Source organism: Conger conger, chromosome 12, assembly GCF_963514075.1.
Source record: "Conger conger chromosome 12, fConCon1.1, whole genome shotgun sequence".
Classification (NCBI taxonomy): Eukaryota; Metazoa; Chordata; class Actinopteri; order Anguilliformes; family Congridae; genus Conger; species Conger conger.
In genome coordinates, this window is record NC_083771.1 from 33763845 (window position 1) to 33785179 (window position 21335).

Here is a 21335-nt window from a genome sequence, read left to right on the forward strand (position 1 = left end):
TGTGTGCATTGGAGTGCAGCCTTCTGGGAGTGCAGATTGAGCAGGGGTTATGCTGTGAGGCACTGCAGTGTTGCTGCGCTCATGCCCTTAAGGCTCTGTGAGACGGGCGTGCTCTGAAGAACACGCTCCCTGTCATGGGAGAGGCGCGGGCCTGCCTGCCGTCTTCACGTTCCGCTGGCAGAGGAACAGAGACCAGGAGACCGAAGTCTGTGGGCCGTGCGTTTTCTGGCAAGAAGACGAGACTACACTGGCATTCAGTCCTCGCGTTCCCTTCTTCCCCGCCTGTTGTGGAATTTGTCATGCCAGAACATCTCTTCAGCAAGCTCGCAGCATTGCACAAGCTATAGGCCCTAACACTGCCCTGCCCTGGTACAAAGAAGCCCCCTGCCACCAAAAAGACAGCGCATGCTGACATACAGGCTGTGCCTATGCACATACCATCGCCAGTTTACTTTACGACTGTACTTCATGCCTTGAAGAGAAGCCTTTCATTCAGACCCGACTCCAATCCCGCCCATCCCTGCAAACAAAAATCTCTTCACTCGCCGCTTAATTAGCTCAGGTAGTAAAATTACACATAAACAAACACATTACACAGCCCATTACTTGAGCAATGTAAGCCACAAATGCCATTTAGACAGAGCATTCAAGAGATTGCACTACAAACATCAAAACCTACTTCTAAACTTCAAAGTAGTGCTCAGAGTGGAATCTCATCGTGAGGCTAGATGAAAAAGGCCTCTTGAATGACACACTGTCTTCAAAGACTGATTTCCAGGGACATTTAGCCGTCAGTGAATCTGTAACCTGAATTTGAAATGCCAGGTTTAGTACCTCTACATCGCCCAGATGCACACAACCATAAAAATGCAGAGACCCAGACACCAGCTGAGAATTTTATCAAAAGAAATGAGGACACACATATGCTCCTTCCCATGTGATTATCTACTGACCAATGAGCTGCTTTACACAGTCACAATGCTATTCATGGCTAACTAATCTCTTACAGTCTTATCCAGCATTAACATGTACTTACAATTAATACCCTGATTTATTCTGTTTACTGCTTTTGATCAGATTTAATGGTCTTGTCTACAAAGAAAAATGTGCTGCCAGTATAAAACATTTAGGGAGATGCAACTAAATTGTCAATCACATTCCTGTGGGGAACAATAATAAGAAATAAGAAGGAATGTCTGGAAACTGCAAATATATGAATTGGTGAATTTTAGCAATGTAGACTGAAACTGTAAATTCAAGGGTAAGGCATTTGATCAGATTTCAATGGTTGATTCCCATGGTGATACAAGGAATCACATAGCCCAATTTCATTTTGTAATCTAGACACCTTTTATTGTTTTGCAATCAATTGCCTCTGATAAATCGTGCTTTCTGCCAGAGCATCGTACTGTGTAGACTCAAGCATTGTGTAATTTTTCAAAAGTTCTTTCATCGCAATTCTTTCATCCCCCATCTTTTCAAGCCTTGTAATTATAGTATGGCTTTCATTTATACATATTACATGTATATATACACACATATACACTCAGTGAGCACTTAATTAGGTATTTATTATTATTATTTAGATGTATTGGGCTTCTGCTGTCTATCCACTTATTTGGATTACTGTCACCTTCCTGTCAGCTTTGACCAGTCTGGGCCTTCTCTACTGACCTCTCTCAACAATCATTCCACGGTCAAAGTCACTTAGATCATTTTTTCCCCATTCTGATGGTTGAGGTGAACATTAACTGAAGCTCCTGACCCACATCTACATGATTGTATGCATTGCACTGCTGCCACACAATTGGCTGATTAGAAAATCGCATGAATAAGTAGGTGTAATAAGGTAAAATGTTCCTAATAAAGTGCTCGGTGAGTGTATATTTGTGCAACAAACTGTGAACCCAAGCCAGACAATGCAACACTCTCCCTATGATGACTCAAACACCATGCTATTTTTTTGGGGGGTTTTTTTTCAACTGAAACTTTTCCTTTCAGTGTTAAGCATCATGTTACATTGCTAGATTAAGACCATGAATGCCTGCTGCCTACTCAGTGAGATGAAATCAGCACCATCGACTCAAACTTTCTCCATTTGAGAGACAAATATGTCACATTATTATGTAGGCCAGTTTTGTTTCCGCAAGCTTTACCCCACATGATCCAAGGTGCTGTTTAGAAGTCACAGGAAACCACAAACAGTTTTTTTCCACAGTCCCAATACAATGAAGCTGTTCTATAGGATGAAAAATGTCAGATAAGAACTCGGGCTTTGTGAACACCATGATAAGTATAGCTACTGAACATCACTGATCTCCTCATGAAAAGCAGAAGCACACAGTCTACAGGACACTAGAGGAAAAGAGAGGCGAGGAATCGGAGGAGGAAGTGGGGGTGGGGGCTGAAGGGGCTTGACAGGGTTTCAAAAATGACACCACTAGCATGCAGATGGAGCAGCCTTTGATAGCACTGCCAAAACACTGTTCTTTCCCTGTCACACCCCCACCCACCCACCCACGATGGGCAAAACCTTAATGAGCAGGCAGCAGAAACATTCTTACAATGCTGTCCCAAAGAAAATAGCGTGAAATGGAACACCAGCACCGGGGTCTGATTCAGCGCTACTCGCAGCAGCTGTCCGTGAGAGGAGTTGCTGGGAATGAACGCCGGGGGGAAACCGATGCCACTCACGGGCCGGCCAGCCATTGGCCAACCAAACAGCAAATATCACTCTCTGACAGGGTGAACCTGCAAATGGCTAAATTAAGCAACACAATACAGCACCTGCCATACATGTATTGGGTAAAATACACCTACATTTTGTCCTGAATACAAGGAATATTCCTGAATAAAATTTCGATTTAGTGGAATGTAGAAATATTTTCTTTTTATGCTTTTGGCACAGGAACGCCGCTCTGAGCTATGATCCCGACGGCAGCTGGTTGGGCTCGTAACTGTGAGATTGCTGGTTTGAATTCCAGGTGGGGCATTGCCACTGAGCAAGTCCTTACAACCAAGCTGTATAGATAGGTAACATATGTGAGTTGCTCTGGACAAGGGTGTGAGCTAGTCCAGTGGTGTAACATAATTGATGCTAACCAACTGATGCCCATTTCCCCTGATCTGAGTGTAATACCCAAGCACTAGTGTGTATATAATGATAAGAGGTATACACGGTATTAACACTGAAATTACATAGGAACCTGCAGCACTATACATTCAGTGAGCACTTTATTAGGCATTTATTAGACTTATTTATTATCATTAACAATCCGTTTCTGCCCACAGAACTGCTGCTCACAGGCTGTTTTTTGTTTTTTGCACAATTTTCTGCAAACTCTAGAGACTGTTGTTAGTGAAAATGTCAGTTCAGCAGTTTCTGAGCTGCTCGAATCCACCCTGTCTGGTACCAACAATCATTCCACGGTCAAAGTCACTTAGTCACATTTCTTCCCCATTCTGACATTTGGTCAGCTGAACCTCTTTACCATGTCTGCATGCTTTTATGCATTTAGTTGCAGCCACATGATTGCCTCATTAAATATTTGCATTAACTGGTGTCTACCTAATAAAGTGATCACTGAGTGTATACACATGTATATATTATGATTTCTATATTATTCCTATATTTCTATATTATATTATGTCTATATCCAATTGAACATACAAGTCTCTATATCTAACATACTGCAACAAAGTAGAATTAAAGGTCTGTTCATTAATGTCCTAGTTTTTCGGACCATTATCTCAGTTAATTATCTTGAATAAATATTCCTTGTAGGACCTAAGAACAATATTTATATTTGAACAGGTGTATCTGATACGGTCAGCCAATCAACTCTGCCTGAAGAGAATGAATTCTTCACTGAAGACTGAAGTGGAAAAGACAGAAAAAAAATATTCAGGAGGATGATTCCAGAATAGGGGTCTCTGACCCCACCCCTGACAGGACATCATGTTACCTCCAACAAAATGGCAGGTTACACCCCTGCCTCTTGGTGCCTTCATCACATCTCCAAAAACAACCACAAACTGCAACTCTGGAATAACAAATGCATAGAAGACAGTCACCAGTCTTTGAGATTGAGGGAACACTGAATTTTGAATACAGCAGGACTATTCAAGTTTTTTTATCAGTGGAGGCTCCTTTAAGAGACTCCCAGAGACGTTGAAACAGGTTAAGAAACACGGGAGTTTCATTCAGAAACTTGGCTCTGCAATGCCATTGGCTGGGCCCTCCCCATTCATTCTTTTATTTCTGGGCAGGTCCGTCATTACAGGTGTTGCTCAATCGAGTCACTTACAATACCTCAACTGCCAAAGGGTATTGTAACCACAAGGGTTTCCCACCAAAGCCCAGTGCCTTTCATCTCCATTCCTCCTTTTGTTTGCAGTAGGAAAAAAAACCCTCTTAGTCACAGCTGTTACTTTCACTCACATCACTCCAGAACAGGGATTCAACACAACCCAGCCCAACCAGAACCTTTCACAAAAGAAAATATTGAATCTGATAAGATGGATCTGGGTTTATTACGCAACAAAAGAAAAGAGAAGAAAAAAGAAGCAATAAAAAAATCAGGAGAAAAATGATATGCCAAACATCTCCTATTCCGGTTTGCCAAGTTTTTTGGCTAATTTATCACCTCCCAATAGGCTTAGACAGACAGGGAAACAGTTGAACAACTTGCTGTTGTCTCCAGGAAATGGAAAACGATACTAAAACAGAACCAGGGTGAATGAGAGGAATGTAGGTCTCCAAGCAATGAGGATTCTTGTATTGTCTTTTCCAGTAATGCTCTTTTCCTCAACATAATCGTCCTAATCCTCAGCTCAGTGACAGACCTGGAACCCCTTGATGTTTGGCCAGGGGGATGGAGAACACATTTGTACACCGTGCAAGGTGTATTCACTGTCAGGGGCACAAGCTCTCCCAGAAAGCAGTCATCACTGGAATGAAAACAAGGAGTGCCTAAGCCCAGATTTAAAAGCCCTGTTCTCCAAATGTTTCTCCACTAATTCCTGCCAACCGCGATTACAATTTCCGTACTGCACACCATAAAAAAGGACAGAGGTGGCAAACTAAATAGTGTAATTATAATGTTTGGAGAAATATCAACATACTATCACCAAAAGTCTCATGTGATGGTTTAACCATTAAATCTCAGTTGCACCTTTTCATTGCTATAAAAATAATTGCTAATGTGTTCTGATGAAACTCATTAGCATTAACTCATTAGCAATGAGCAGAAGCCCATTTTTCTCTTTGAATGTTTACAAGCCATTTTAGACACAGCAGGCAAATCAATGCTAATACTAACAATGTTACAGTAGCTAAATGCCTTGGCAGTAGCTGAAGCGTATACAAGGATGTGTTCATAATTGGCTGGTAAATCTGTGACTAAATTAAGAGGAAAAACAACCAGATCATTTCTTCCAGCGTTCAGCCACAGTCTCAATTAGCTGCCGTGAACTGTGGTCAATGCACTGGAAGTCCATTTTCCACAAAGCATTCACCCGAAATCCACCGTGCAGGCCATAAAAGTGTTCCTACAGCAAAGGGGGAATAACTTCATTTGGGCCTGTTTCCTTTTGTTTGCTCAGGGCTGCCCCGTCCAGCTGTTTCTCCATGTCATGGCCGGAGCTTCTATGGGGGGGGGGGGCTCCTACGCGTTTTTCAAACCGCAGAATTTACACGGACTTGACTCCACATTCCATTTCCAGAGCGCTCCAGTGAGCAAGGGATTCCATGATCTAACACTGAGACTCAGACGTAACAGAGGGGGGGGGGGGGGGGGGGCAAATATCTTCACACTGTCACCCCTGAGACTATTGTGACTGGTCTGGTGACCAATCTCACCCTCCCAGATGAAGAAAATACATCCTTCTGTAATTATGGACCAGTTCCAGACCTTGCCAAAAAAACACCTTCTTGATTTCCTTTTTCCAATAATGAGAGGACTTCTTTGGGTTTTGACAAAGGGCCCCAGAACAAATCACCCTGTGTGTAGGACGTGGCTGCTTGCTTACATGGCTACCGTTCATCCCAAAATGTTTCTGGGTTCCTAGACTCTTCTCACCACGTCAGAGATAAATGGCTGCATGGTTTTTCAATATGAACCCCATGAGGTTGCTTCCATACTTTACCAATTCTTAACGAAAAAGACTGGAAGTTATTGTCAGTTGAATGTTAATTAACCTAAGCAGGTTGCAATCTTTTTCTGTAAAAATGTTAGACTTCTTACCTTAGGCATTTCAGTTGTGCATGTACGCAAAATAGCCATGTTTAATGCATAGTACATAATCAGCATAACATGCACCTCTTTGATAGTTCTTAACTCCCCTCATCGACACTTGTCACACTGTAGGGTGAAAGTGTGGTGAGAGTGGCTGGGGGCTACTGGCCCAAAATGAACCTGTGCTCTCCGACGCCACACAACCTGTTCTGTAACAATCCAGCGCAGAGACCCTGCAATGGTAATCTTGGCGTTTTCCATTTCAAAAATTCCATTTTGACTGCATTTTGACCGTCTTTCTTTCCGTTTTACATTCTCTCTCTCTCAACAACGTCAAACTATCTCAGATCGTAAACAAGTGCAGAGTCGAAGACTACATTTGCTTATCAGCGAACTGCAGTTAACTGCAGTCCTTGTCTCAAACTAGCTACAGTTTTCCTTGAATCTTTGTGGATGCAGGCATGCAGGCAGACAGTAGGTTAGAGGGAAAGTGCTGGGAAGAAATGGACAGCAGACTGAATGGAGAACCTTTACTTCCACGGGACACGCACAGCCTATGCCCTCTAGAGGGCAGCGTTGAGGCAAAGACACAAGTGATGCCGACTTCCAGCCAAGTATTCGTGGATAAGCCAAGCAACGCTATCTGCTCATGAGGGAATGTACATTCCCAGCATACCAGGTCTTTAAAAAGAGAAGGAAACACTACAAAGAGCAGCTTGTAATGGCAAATTTATACTCGCACACAGCAAGTTTGATAAGCCTCAGCAGGACCCCCCCCAATGAATAGATACATCAAAATCTTCAAGGCGCTAGGGTTATAATATAGTTCCAGTTACAATACAGGTGTTGAAGGTATTATAAAATGTGTTGCGTTTTGTTGCATTAGTCAGCACTGTCTAAGCATGACTGCCTAGACTTGATATTAATTGAGACTGAAACTAAGCAATTATTCTCTAATGGAACGTGTCAAAAAGCCCACTGTTAAATTCACCAGCATTTTAAGACAAGTTTCTTTATTATTATGACAGAAAATTGGCCACAGAATGTATGTCGCAAAAACACTGAATGTGGAAAAGCATATACATGCATGTCTTTTCCAAAAGCAACACATATTAGGTCTAAAATACATCTAAAATATATTGTGTGTGTGTGTGTGTGTGTGTGTGTGTGTGTGTGTGTGTGTTCTTGAATAATTGATGTGATGCAGTGGCACACAGGGAAATATTAACACACTGCCATATGCAGTATGCTCATGCACAATTACACACACCCTGCATTCCTGTCATGAACCTTAATGTAGCTTTCGTTTATGAATGCTTCAGTATGATAAACTGTCCAACTGTCAGAAACTGAAAGGAACAAGTGCCTGTGATCATTTCTTCCTTTGAGAAAATAAGAGGTAGAGTCACAAGCACAAGTGAATGAATTTTAGAGACCTGGTCAGAGACAGTCACAACAGTCACTTCCAGGTGGAAACACAGTACACACCTACATTTTTAACACATGTACCCACACAGAATTCAGGACTCATTTCCCCCCCAAAAAAGAAGGATTTAATGAACAATTATGTCACGGGGGGTGGTTCATCTTGTGTTTCATATCATCCAACTTGTCGGGGTGCCACAATGTCACAATATCAACTACCATATATCGCATTATGTGAGAAGGGAAACTATTCACAGCCAGGCAGGGTAAATGGTCTAAATACAGTGCTCCAGATTCATAATACTGTGGATATAAGTCCAGACCTGAGGTGCACCTACTATGCACACTGACACTGACAACATGTAACACTGACAACAACTACAACTGAACTTTCCAATGATTTTTTACACCAACTGCATATGCATTATTATTATTATTATTATTATTATTATTATTATTATTATTATTATTATCATCATCATGTCCCTCTGAATAGAGATCACTGTTTAATGCGAACACATTACAATACCGCCCATTGAAAAAAAAAAAAAAAAAAAACATTTCACATTTCGGCCGTCAGTGTAGAATTAAGTATTAACTTCTCAGCACTCCAGGAAACATTACTTAAACATCCCCTCAGTTTTCAGAATGAGAGGCTTGCTACTTCAGGCCATCACATGTCATATCAAAATTGTGATGTGTTCAGTGCTCGGTTTCAGGAGGTGCCACACACCCCTTCTATTGTGCGTAAATATACCAAAGGCAGTTTTTACCTCCATATGCAGATTATTCAATACACTGTGGTCCTCCGAAATAGTCGCACTGATCACTTAATCACATCAATGGCCACTAACCCAACTCTTCTAACTCAAAATGGTATCAAATCAAATTTCTACAAGAAATTAATTTTACAGTTTCCATTTAGTATAGATTACATGGAGAAGATAAGTGGTATTTATGTGCGTGGTGGTCTCTCATGGGGACGCATGCGCGTACATAACTCTAGTGTTAATAGTTTCAATCTGGCCATTTTCCCAATTTAATTCCATAATGCATGCATGCATCACGTGAGTTCTAAATTTCCCTATGATAGAGCATGATCTTGTCAAGTGCATCGTTTCAGGGAAAATGCAGACTTTTAAGCTTCAGAATAAAAATAAAACTTTCTAAACTATGGATCCCGCAGTTGCAATGGCTGTATTCTGAATGACGTTAAGGTTTTTTACAGCACCACTCCTTAGCTACCCGAGCTTGTACATACACGTAGTTGACGAAGCTTGTCTGACGCATGTTTAGCATTTTCAGTTGACTGTATTTTAAAAAGAATACCATTATCAGTATTACCAATAACTGAATAATGAACTGGAGAATGCATTTCTGTGAAGTAAATGCGGGGGCAAAGTATTTTTTTTAGTTATTGAACTTATTTAAAAAACTCGTCAATGATTACACCTGTACTGCCTTCAACCGGTATCTGGAGCATGTAGCGCAACTACTACTAAGTACTAAACCAGAGCAGGTAAAATGAAGTACGGCATGGACGCATGTGACAGATCACAGCTTAAACCAACAAGTCTTTCCACCTCTGTCTTCACAGATCAATTAGCGTACTAAAAATGACATACCTGGTGGTCCCGTGACGGAAGAAGTTGGTGTCTCAGTTTTATCTTTATTTCCTTTTTTATTTCCACCTTTCTTCCCCTCTTTGCCTCTTTTCTTATCTGACATGGTTTTTTAAAAGAGCTCCTTTCGCGAAAGGGCAGTGAATTAACTCCTCAAAGTTTGTTTTCCTGGGTTCTTGCTTCTCTGTCGCTGTTATTGATCTCAGAGTTCACAGCAGTGACGGCGTGCGATTACTCCGGTCAACTGTTGAATACCATGCATGTGTTCCTAGTCATTGTTAAAAATTCAAAATGGGCGGAGTTTCGACTAATTTGGGCAAGGAAGTACGTTATTTTTTATTTTTTTTACTTACGAAGAAAAAATATTTCCCATGTTTATTGCCTTCTAAATAATTGACAATTTCATACTTTTTGTGGTGTTATACAGTATATTTTGGAGTGCTTTCGTTCTGCCTGGAACATAGACAGATAAATTAGGGAGGGGGAAGCTACAGTATAGAGCAGATACAGGACAGTGGGGTTACAGTATACTGTACAACAGTCCTGTTTTAATAACTTTTTTGTATGTTGTCTTTCCCAAAAAAAATGTTTTTGTATGTGCGGTTAGTCTCTTCACAGGGAGTACAGTTCGATTGAGTTGGGCCATTCACTGGTGGTATGGTCGCAGATATTTTTTGCTTGTTTGTTTTTTGAAAACACTTTTAAGTTTGTGAAACATAGTATTTACACATAGCTTTCAAAAGCTCTTAATACAAATTAGCTTACTTCATTTATTGATTAATATGTGGGCTCGTAAGTCTGGGAAATATGCATTTTTGAGGCTCATGAGTGTGACATCTATAGTTGATTCTGAAAGAAGTTGCAGTTCATCCCCTGCAAAATATATAATTTACTCCCTGTAAGGAAGGAGTATTGAGTGTTATCATTAGAAAGAAATAAATTATATGCCAAAAGGTATGAAATGTACTTGCCAGACAACAAAATGTAATAGTAATAACATAAGGAACAGCCACAAGTTTATGGGTTATCACTGAGCGTATATCTTAATTGCTGCTGAAAACATAATAAACTGTACGGTTTACATATAGATTCACGCCAATTTAGATTACATTTAGTTTATATAAAATTATTAGATGAGATATCGGAGTGCAAAATTTAAATTCCTTATGAAGATGTGATGACACACATTGCTACACGGCACATCCATGTTAAGGGTATGTGTCAGTGTTCAGCGTTTATCTATTGACGTCATTTTTTTAAGCAGTTTTTTTTATTCTTTAAAAAATACGCATGGCCCTGATGACCCAGCCACCTTGTTTATACACTGCAGTCAACAAGCAGCCGAGAGCTACGTCTTTCAGCTTGCGTAGTAGAGTGGGAGAATACAGAATCCCCTAAGTTTAGAAATGTTTATACAAGCCTGCAAATCAGTACAAAGACAAATGACTGTTTAGGCATAAAGACTACAGAGCTGGATTTAGTGGGGAAATTAATATAAGTTTGATTTTATAGAGTATCCCACTGTCCAGATTTTTCAAAAAGCTATTTGAAAAAAAAAAAATGAAAAAGTCTTCTACCTCTACCTTCTCTTTAAAAAAAGAAAAATGGAAGTTGTGCAAGTTGTTGAGTCATATTTCCCCCTGGTTTCTGGTAGTGAGGTTGACGACAGCACAGCGTGTGCTGCAAGACTGGGCCTGTTCTTGTTCTGAGGCACCAGTACCAGTATAGTGGTAGATGCCTGCTGGTCCAAAGCCCCATTACATATACTGTATTCCATAACACCTACAACAGAGTCCAAACTGAGATGAAGTGATTGATAGAACGTTTCCATGGTCTGGGTCATACAGAGTCTGACTGTGCCTAAAAGACACAGTGGACAGTACTCTTAATAATGTCCCATTGGAGGGGAAACACGCACTCTGTCTCTCCCTGTATTCATTTCTGTAATCACCTTTGCGGTTTCTAATTCAGCAGCAGGTTTACTTTGGCACTCCCAAGAATGCATTTTTTTCAGTTGGGCAGATCAAGGGGATTCTACCATCATACCATGTTCAGCACCTCATTATGCTTCAATTAGCATCTGCCTCTTTGCCTGCCACAAGAAGCCACATCAAGTCCGCCATTAAGTGTCAGCATTTTGTTATTGTGTTTAAAAAAATGTACTGTATGCAGTCGGTTAAGAACACGCATTTATGCTGAGTCATGAAATGCATTTTGCACCGCCTTTTCTTAGAAATCAGAGAACTGTTTAATAGTTGTTGTACAATTGGCTCTGGCTTTGTTTTTGTTTTGTTTTTTGGGTTTAAATTTGCAAGCAAAAATTGGTTTGATCTGATTTGAACTTGGGCCCAGAGCTAGTTTGTCTTTACTGATTTTCCGATTTTTGCATTCATAGCATGCTATGAATTCATATTTTTGGATGTTTGACCTGTTTGACCGGTTTGAACAGATTATCACTGATATGGGGTAATGATGAATCATGATTTCATCTCTGTTTATGTGGATGAAGATTTTTATTTCTCTCATAAATCATATTATCTACTGAATTTGTGTTGGCTGTACCGTCTTTCCGTTCCAGCAAGTAGGGGCAGGTACCTGAATAAACAGGTATTGTTGGAGACAATGTACAGCTGGGTACCGTTTCTGGCTGAGAGTTTCACTCTGTGGGTGTTAATGAAACTACAACAGGTTCCTGTTAGATATTACCCTCCCAGTTGTCCTGCACTTTCCATGCAAAGGTATACTTTCTTTGGAAAAGTGGGAGGAGATCATATCTGCCTTTAGAAAACCCCCCAGTTTACTAAATGCCAGAAATGAGTCACCGTAACTGTCAGGCCTCACAGAACCAAGCAGAACAGCTCTCGGCCATAGCGGAGTGAACGATTTGTGGCCTACACATGTACATGGCAGTTATGCATGGAATACAGGCGGCCTGTAGCATAGTAGTCAAGGTACGTGACTGGTACACGTAAGGTCGGTGGTTTGATCCCGGTGTTGCCACAATAAGATCCGCACAGCCGTTGGGCCCTTGAGCAAGGCCCCTAACCCTTAGTCTAATCAACTGTACATTGCTCTGGATAAGAGCATCTGCCAAATGCCATTAATGTAATGTAATGAATAAAAGCTTGAATTACGCATCTCTCGAACCAGTAGAAAGAACCTAAATGCAGGATCCTCTGAAGTACAAGTCCACGCAATAGCAGTTAAGCATTCGACTATAAAGCGCAAGGATGAAGGAGAGAGAGATCACCTGAATTCACCCTGAAGTAAAAAACACCAGACATCAACAACAACATCCGTTTGACCAGGTTGACACATTAGATTAAATATGCCCAAATTTTGGGAATGTGACTTGCTTTGTTTAATAAACGAAAGGTCAGTTACTCTTGTGTAGGTGAGGTGCCAATTGCAGGCAGCCATTTATATTTTGTGGATGCAAATATCAAAAACTTTCATTCTCTTTTTAGATGCTCTTAAGATACAGCAGGTTCCAGGTTTGAATCCTTGGTGGCCATACCCCTTCAATGGAGTAGAAAATATTTAAATACATACGTATACAGCAATAATAATGTAGTCAGTGGAGTACAACAACACATTTGTGTTATTACAGATCTTATACAATCTGTGAATCTGTATCTATCAGAGGTTTGAGAAGTCATCGTTCAAAAACCAAAAGATCACGATGGCAGCAACAGTCATACAGTCCAATTTGGAATGTCTAACTGTCTGCAACTGCAGTCGCGTTCATGCTGCAAACCTCCTGTCGATGGGACAACCACAGTTCCCCTTCCAAACATGTTGGGTCACCAGCTGCTTCTCTTCACACTGCAGACTGTAGCTAATCTACGGTGGAGTGGGACATAGACCTCGCACATGTGGCTTCAGCATGCAGGCCACAGGCACCCGACAAACCCACGAGTGTTACGACCTCGTAATGAACATGGAACCATATCCGACTCAACCTTCCTGTAACTCTGAGCAACATTGGCATCCGGCAGTGAGAGCAGTTGTCTGGCAGTCGGGGGGTTGCTGGTTTGATTCCGCCCTGGGTGTGTCAAAGTGTCCCTGAGCAAGACATCTTACCCTAAAAATTTGGTTGGTGCCTTGTATGGCAGCCAATCGCCGTTGGTGTATGAGTGTATATAAATGCCAACCACTTACCCTTTACAATAACATATCGCCCTATGGAACTACTGGCCACAGGTGGCACTGGCACCCTACGGATTTGATCCAGGGTTGTGAGACCCATCCATGCAGCACAGTGTGGTGCCTAACCTAACGAGCCATCCAGCAGCTCCTGCATCCGGCATATAGATATGGCTGTGAACAGGTTACAGTCATTTGCAACATGTTGAATGTCACAGCAGAATAATGCCTATAATGACTGCATGGACCACTGGATGCTATTTAACAGCAATATTATAATTTGACATCAAAAACAAATAAGAATCTGTAGATCAATTTAAAAAATCTTTTCATAATTTTTCAAAATAAATTTTACAGTAAGGGTGAAAAAAGGCTAAAGGAATTTATAATTCCTGTAATAAAAGGAATTATGACAGATCCATTTCTTCAATCTCTAAAACAAATCTCACATCGGCTTGGCTGAATACTCAATGCTGATTGGCTGGGAGGTGTTATTTTTTCATAAAAGACAACAAAAGCTTAATTGCAGTTCTAAATCAATGCACATCAATGGTATGACTCATAAAACTTTTTTGTGAGAAACAAATAAATAGAAATGTTAAATGTTTTATGTTGCTACTAAAACAAGTTGAGGAGAACACATTTTCAAGCAATGGCCCAAATGCCACGCATTAACACTGCATACAAGATTCTAATAACCTGTATGATTTGATGTAGCAACTGCATGTGCTCCACATTTAAAGAAATGAATCAAACCTGCACATATTAAGACATGTCTATCAATCCTCCCAACTTTCCACTTTCCAAAATGATAAGAATATACATTTGACCATTAACGGCATAGGATGAAGATCAGAAAAGAGTTGCATTTCCGAGACACATCTGTGTCTGATGCACTTTTCTGTCACAGCCTCAAAAACAATGATTCAATTAGATGTGCACATGGTGGGTCTTATTCACCTACAACAGGCGGTTTCATACAAACAGTTTACAATGATGAGGTCAAAGCACTTTTATGGATTTCAAGTTTCACAAGTGTTTTTCTGAGAATCCTCTGCCTTTTTGCGTGTAATTGGTATATACGCATAACGCCCACATGCAAAAACCCCAGAAAAAAGAAATCAAAACAAACCCCCTCCCCCCTCAATAAAAATTAGCCTCTCCAACTCACAGATGGATTCTCCTGATTGGATGACAAAATATTTGGATAATAGATGGGGCTGGTTCCTCTGGTTTCTGTTGTATCCAAAAAGGGAAATTAATGTACAGATGTAACATAGCATAAAGAAATGCATAAAGAAAAAGTCCACACAGCTTTCTGCATGGAAATTCTAGTTCACAAAAACACAGAAAGCTGTTGTGTTTATCCATTTCCGTGGATTTATGGCCATGGATTAGTCTTCCACGCAGCTCTGAGCAAGAGGAAACAGACTCTCCATTTCTTCTAGACATTTTATGCATTATTAATCATTTCATGGCTATTAGGAAGTTAAAGGATGCTGAAAATCCAATTTTTGGGCCTGTATTCATGAAGTGAATCTCTGATCTAGGAACAGCTTGCACTGTACATTAAATTATTATCCATTACTAGCTAAAAACCCAAACTGATCCAGGATGAGCAATCCGACCGATGTCTTATGAATACCGAACTTACCTCCTCCTGCCAGGTTGGAGTGTCTGTTGCTGTGATATAGGGAAAACTTTTCTTGGGAGTTGCTTTAGGGGCAGATTAATTGAGGCATACTGTGTGTTTTTGTTTTTGGCTTAGTTTCTAGGAGTGGCATTTTTTTGTTTACTTTCTATTATCTGTGAAACTGAAAGCTTGTTTGAACATGAACAGAAAATAATTCTAAATAAATCTTTCCAACATTCCTATACTAACGGTGCATTGTTTTGGGGGAATCCAGGCGTTGGTTCAGTTGATACTGTATGTGTCTGGGGTGGATATAAATAAACCCCAGGGAAAGTGACTGGTTGTCCATGCCAAGCATGTCAGTAGATCTGACTTCAGGCTGTAGTATGTGTCTGGCACTAAATACTCCCTTAAATTTCCAAGAAGAAACATGATTTTATTTTTTATTTTTTTTGCTAGCTTCAGATAGACATGCTATGTAATACCTATGTCTACAGCAGGTGTTCTTGAAGCACCACAATAACAACAACAAACTAAAAGGAGATGCTCCATTTTGTGCACATGGAAGGATGCAGTACTGTACAGCTGGATGGCCTCTGTTTCTCTAAAAATATGAAAATTAATCTCAGCATGGCAGGGCTCTGTTCAGACTCACTCATAAAGTTATCAGCAACTTCAACAGGCAATTCTCTGCGAGATGCCTTTCCATTTGTCCCTCTGCAATTTGATTGGTTATCTCCATTGCAGCTCCAGAGTTCAGATGAGACCATTTCCATTTCGAAAGTTACTTTCTCTATACTTTCATCAGTTTAACATGTGCGGTAGTATTCAGACTGGAAGTCTTTTTCTACCAGCTTTGATATGTAAAGCTTATTTTTTCCTGAATTTATTTTCTCGCTGATGCAAAGTGCTGTCTCCAGTGTTTGAGAGCTCTCGCCTGTTTGGTTTGGGGAGGTTGAAAATAATTGACATGATATAACGATATACAGTAGAGTCCATTATCGCGCAATTCTCCTGCAAATGACGGGAGGGAGGTGCACTCCTCTCTCTATCACCTCGTGAATGCTGCAGCCATAAATAAAGCTTTTCAAAGACACAGAATTTTAATTAAATATTTACCACGGTTTACCAATATAATATAGCTTAGGCCCTTGCAGCTTAATGGGGAAATGAAAAAAACCTGAATTCAGTCCATCCTAAAATATTTCTGACTTCCCTTCGCTGTAGGCACAGAGGCGCTTTGAGGCTCTTTGCCTTCACAATGACTGATGTAACTAGCGTGAAATTCTCATACATTTACATGAGTATGTAGGCATATCCTCAAACATACTGTACATACACAGAATAAACACAAAATACTACTACCCTGCATTGCTTCAATTCTTAGCATAAACAGTATAACTCTGGATTCAATCAACACTTATAAATGCAAGTTGCTGTTTTTTAATATATGTGTATTTAATTGTGTCATTGACCACTGAATGCTTTCCTACAAATGAATGTAAACTACCTTTAGGGGGTGACATGGCTCAGGCAGTAAGAGCAGTCGGAGGGTTGCGGGTTCGATCCCCCGCCCGGGCTGTGTCGAAGTGTCCCTGAGCAAGACACCTAACCCCCATTTGCTCCTGACGAGCTGGTCGGTGCCTTGCATGGCAGAATGAGAAGCATCAATTGTACAGTGCTTTGGATAAAGGCGCTATATAAATGGCAACCATTTACCTTTGATTACTTTCTACCAAATAGATGATAATTTGCTTTTCAATCAGAAAATCATTTGTAAGATGCCATTTTAAGGTCACTTTAAGCGGAACCAGAGACCTGACTTCAAATTAGATAATGCTTCGGAACTTCTGATCATTTTATAAGTGCCATTTTCCTTCATTATATCACTTCGCCCACAACAGTGCTGTATTTAATGTTATTGTCATTTATAAACTCACAGAGATTAGTTTACATAAAACCAGGTGTTTTATCATTTAGAATGCAAATGCGGAGATTCAATCAGCTAAAAGAGCATGCAATTGGTGGGTCAAATGCAAATATAGGCTGGCTGTTAATTGTGCAGAACAGTTACACATACATTCAAAATAGTTATAAAATGAAAGGCCGCAGCCAGGTGCAACACAGGTTTTCCGGTGAAAGGGGTTAAACAAGCCTAAACACACATTTTTCAACTTGTTTGTGTTGCGCAGATAAGGAGGCAATATTTTCAACAGCTTTTGATTTTTTGTAAATATTTTTCAGCCATCAAAGCTGAAAGTCAACCTGTGTACTACCGAGCAAGTGGGAGTCAGAACGCTGGGACAAATGTCTCAGGTGTATATTTTATCGCCCCCTTAAAAGGCCGTTCTGTCCAAAGGAACAGCACAAAGACCGCTATTAAAGCATCTCCTTGTAAATATTATGAGTCCCCTTGAGGCCAAAGCCCTAAACAGACCGCTAATGCCTCGGTGCGTTAAAAACATTTGGGTAAATGAAAAGAGCTGGCAGCTGACTCATCAAAGCCACCTACTCCTTTTTCTGTGTTATGGCCCAGATGTCTGCATCGATGTGTGTACATCTTGTCATACAGTGTTTTCATGATGCAACATCGAAACTGAAGTTTGTTTTGGTCTGTTTAATAAACACTGTAACGTTATAACTCTCAAAAAGAACATAGGCCCCCTATCATAAAAATACTTTTAATACAGTACATATACGTACGTATAATTGCAATGCAACATTCTGAACACACTAATATTTATTTGTATTTTCTTGTTTGAGATTCTGATCCATAACAGAATGAAATCATTGTGAGTTACAATAAAGAGAACACAGGTACAGCTAACACAGGTGTAGCAAAGAACCAGCATTCGGTTTTGGCATATGCAGTGTCTACCAAATGACCAAAGAATATATATGCATGTCAGAATTATATGTAAATAGAGCTTAAAAGCAATCATATTCTGTGTCATATACCAGCACTGCTAAACTACTGATCTTCCCGGTATTTCACATTTGATTATATACTTGAATCGAAACTGAAATTGCCTTGAAGCATCACACCATATGTTAAGTAATTTCGTCAACCATGGAGGAGGGTGGTGCACACATAGCAGATGACACTGAAGGTCAACACATTCTTTCAGAAGAAAAATCCACCCAGAGACCCCTTCTCTTGCAGTTTTATGTTTTTCATTATGTTTCTGTTCCATCATGCCCTGGCCTGCACATTCACTTGACAGATCAGGACAAATAACAGATGGGCATCGAGGGGTAGCATCACTGTATCTGTCCAAGATGAAAACACCTTACCCCAACCCAGCTGTATAAGAACAGTACCTATTCCAACTGTGCTTTATGAGGTATATTATTCACCAAGAAACACAGTTCACTACTCTACTACAGTATTCTTCTACTATAGAATTCTTTTGTATAATGTGCTTGTAAAAAATAATTTTGTATAGTGTACCTTGAAATTTTTTTTAAAATCAATTAATACTGCAGGATCAAATGGAGTGAGTGAGTGAATGGGTGAGAAAGCAAGTGAGTAGATGAGTGAGTGAGTGAGTGAGTGAGTGTGTGTGAGCATGTGAGTGAGTGAGTGAGTGAGTGTGTGTGTGTGAGCATGTGAGTGAGTGAGTCAGTCAGTGAGCGAGCGAGCGAGTGAGTGAGCGGGTGAGTGTATGTGTGAGTGAGTGAGTGCGTGTGTGTTTGAGTGAGTGTGTGAGTGAGTGAGCAGGTGAGTGAGTGAGTGTGTGAGTGAGTGTGTGAGTGAGTGAGAAAGCAAGCCAGCAGGTGAGTGAGTGAGTGAAAAAAGGAGTAAATGTGTGAGTCAGTGAATGACAGAGAGTGAATGAGTGATCGTTTCTGACTGGTTTCACTCGGGACTTAATCAGCTGAAACGCCACAGTATGGATCAGTGCTGGATAAGCCTTCAGCTCAGTTTAATACAGTTTCTTAACCAATGCCTTCTCCCTTTCCTTCACAGAAGCCAGTGGATGAATACCTAAGTGAAATCCTTGTGAACTGTATTGTGCCTACTGTTGCATGATGTGTGATGTGTGTTTTGTGACGTACAGTATGTCTGATGTGTGGTGTACAGTGTGATGTGTGATGTACAGTATGATGTGTGATGTACAGAATGTGTGTGATGTACAGTATAATGTGTGATGTGTGATGTACAGTATGATGTGTGATATACAGTATGATGTGTGATGTACAGTATGTGTGTGTTGGGTGATGTACAGTGTGCTATGTGTTGTAAAAGTTAATTCACTTTCATAGCTCTGTAAAATGCTTTTAAAATGTCTGCTCAAAAAAGTTCACTATACCACATAACTAGGTTTCACCATGAATCTTCAGGCACCTCTCCTTTTTAAAGAAGACCAGACCATCTCACAGTTTTTTCTAAAAACCAACATCTATATTTAGTGTGCCTTTGGAAAGTCTTGGTCATTGAGGATAGGACCTCTCCTGTCCTTCATTTGACGTGGCTGGAATAAAAGGGACTTTTAAAAAACTGTCCCTGAATCAACAGGAAGTCCAGAGTCATCACTGATGGGAATTATACACACAATACAGTATGTCCAATGCCTCATCTGTTTATTGATGTTTAAATGTGACCTTTTCTTCTTTGATTCACTTCCTGTACTGCTGTTGGGGCGGGCATTAAGTCTAACCCCTATGGCACGTACCATTGTGTGTCACATTTTAATGCCAATTTGTACAGATATTATTCTCGCAGTTCTCCAATCAACCAGGATGGCCTAAATGATTATAGGTCAATAAGTTACATCACAATGTCTTGAAATCTCTCACTCAACTGTGACCTTGTGTATTTGTTGTTCAATCCAATGGCCCTCTCACATGATGTTCAGCCAAGCAAAAAGTATGCTAATACTTCATAGGTACTCACAGAAGCATATTTTACAGACACTGATTAATACATGCGCAGTGAGGTATAATGTTCTGAGACCTTTATTATAACAGGATTTACATGAGAGTTTGTATTGTATTTTTTGGGCATGTACCACAGATGGCTTGTGCAGTAGACGGCTTCTGTGGTACACCTTTTGTTTCTTGCCTTTCCCAAGCAAACTGCTATGCCTCTCCAAGGGGACAATCATCTTGTGTCAGCAGTTATTCGTATTTGGAAGCTTAGCATGTTGCCCAGCATGCATTGAGCTGCGTGTCGCTCCTGACTGGGCTATTCTCCTCTGAAGGTCATTGTATAGTAAACAAGTAATCACTTTCATTTCCCTGTTATTCCACATTGTTTACATGCTTTTTCCTCTTTCCTGTCTTTTTCATGGAAAATGGGATCGACTCAAAGGCAATTATATTTTATTATATTCTATTTTATCTTTTTTTTTACGTCACAAATATTGAATTGAAACAGATTTGGTTTTACTTGTGAGGCAGAGATAAGGGTGGGTTGCCTTCGGCATGAAAATGCGCCGTCAGTGAGTTTGGCACGTGGGTTAAACGCGGTAGTAGACTGCACAATACTGAGCCAGATGCATTTCTGCTCCATCAGAAAAACACACAGCAAGCATACGTGGTCTCGCCCAACACACTCACAGAATACATTATCATCCCAAAATAGGGTTATTTGCTGCCAAGTATCACATTGCCTCATATGCACTGTGGCTTCATTACCTGCATCTTTTTTCCAATGGTTTCCACCAGTTTTTCTACTTTTTATTTTACTGTCAAAATCCAGTAATGTACTAGAACTTTCCACTTTTTTTTCTAGCTATGATTGAGAAGAATTAGAATCAAGTCATTGTCACAAAATGTGAGACTGAAAAGCAATTATAAATATATAGAGAAATATACACTGGCCTGTTAATGCAAATATTCAGTCAGTGAATCGTGTGATTTTATGCACTAAATGCATAAAAGCATGCAGACATGATCAAGAGGTTCAGCTGTTTTTCAGACCAAATGTCAGAAACTGCTGATCTCCGGGGATTTTCAAGCACAACAGTCTATAAAGTTTGCAGAGATTGATGTGGAAAAACGAAAACATCCAGTGAGCAGCAGATCTGCGAGCAAAAACGTTGCGTTGTTAATGAGAGAGGTCAGAAGAGAAGGGCCAGACTGGTCAAAGCTGACAGGAAGGTGAAAGTAATGCAAATAAACACAGATTACAACAGTGGTATACAGAAGAGCATCTTGGAAAAAATACATCTAATAAATACCTAATAAAGTGCTCACTGAGCTTATATAAAAAAATATATACAACAAAATTACAACACACATCAGGTTGTCACTGAAGAAACCCGTTTA

The 21335-nt window shown here is 40.2% G+C and overlaps 1 protein-coding gene across 4 annotated transcripts in view; it reads right to left on the reverse strand.

Moving 5' to 3' along the window:
• nrg1 (neuregulin 1) overlaps positions 1 to 21335 on the reverse strand; it is a 145076-nt gene that overhangs the window by 66073 nt on the left and 57668 nt on the right. For 3 of the 4 annotated variants that reach the window (XM_061262469.1, XM_061262468.1, XM_061262467.1), the window contains exon 1: positions 9287 to 9516. The exons of the other annotated variant lie outside the window; for it this stretch is intronic. In XM_061262469.1, the coding sequence (XP_061118453.1) occupies positions 9287 to 9389 (103 nt within the window). In that variant the 5' untranslated portion in view covers positions 9390 to 9516. Of the gene's footprint in view, positions 1 to 9286; positions 9517 to 21335 lie in introns of those variants that run through there. 4 annotated transcript variants of the gene reach the window in all.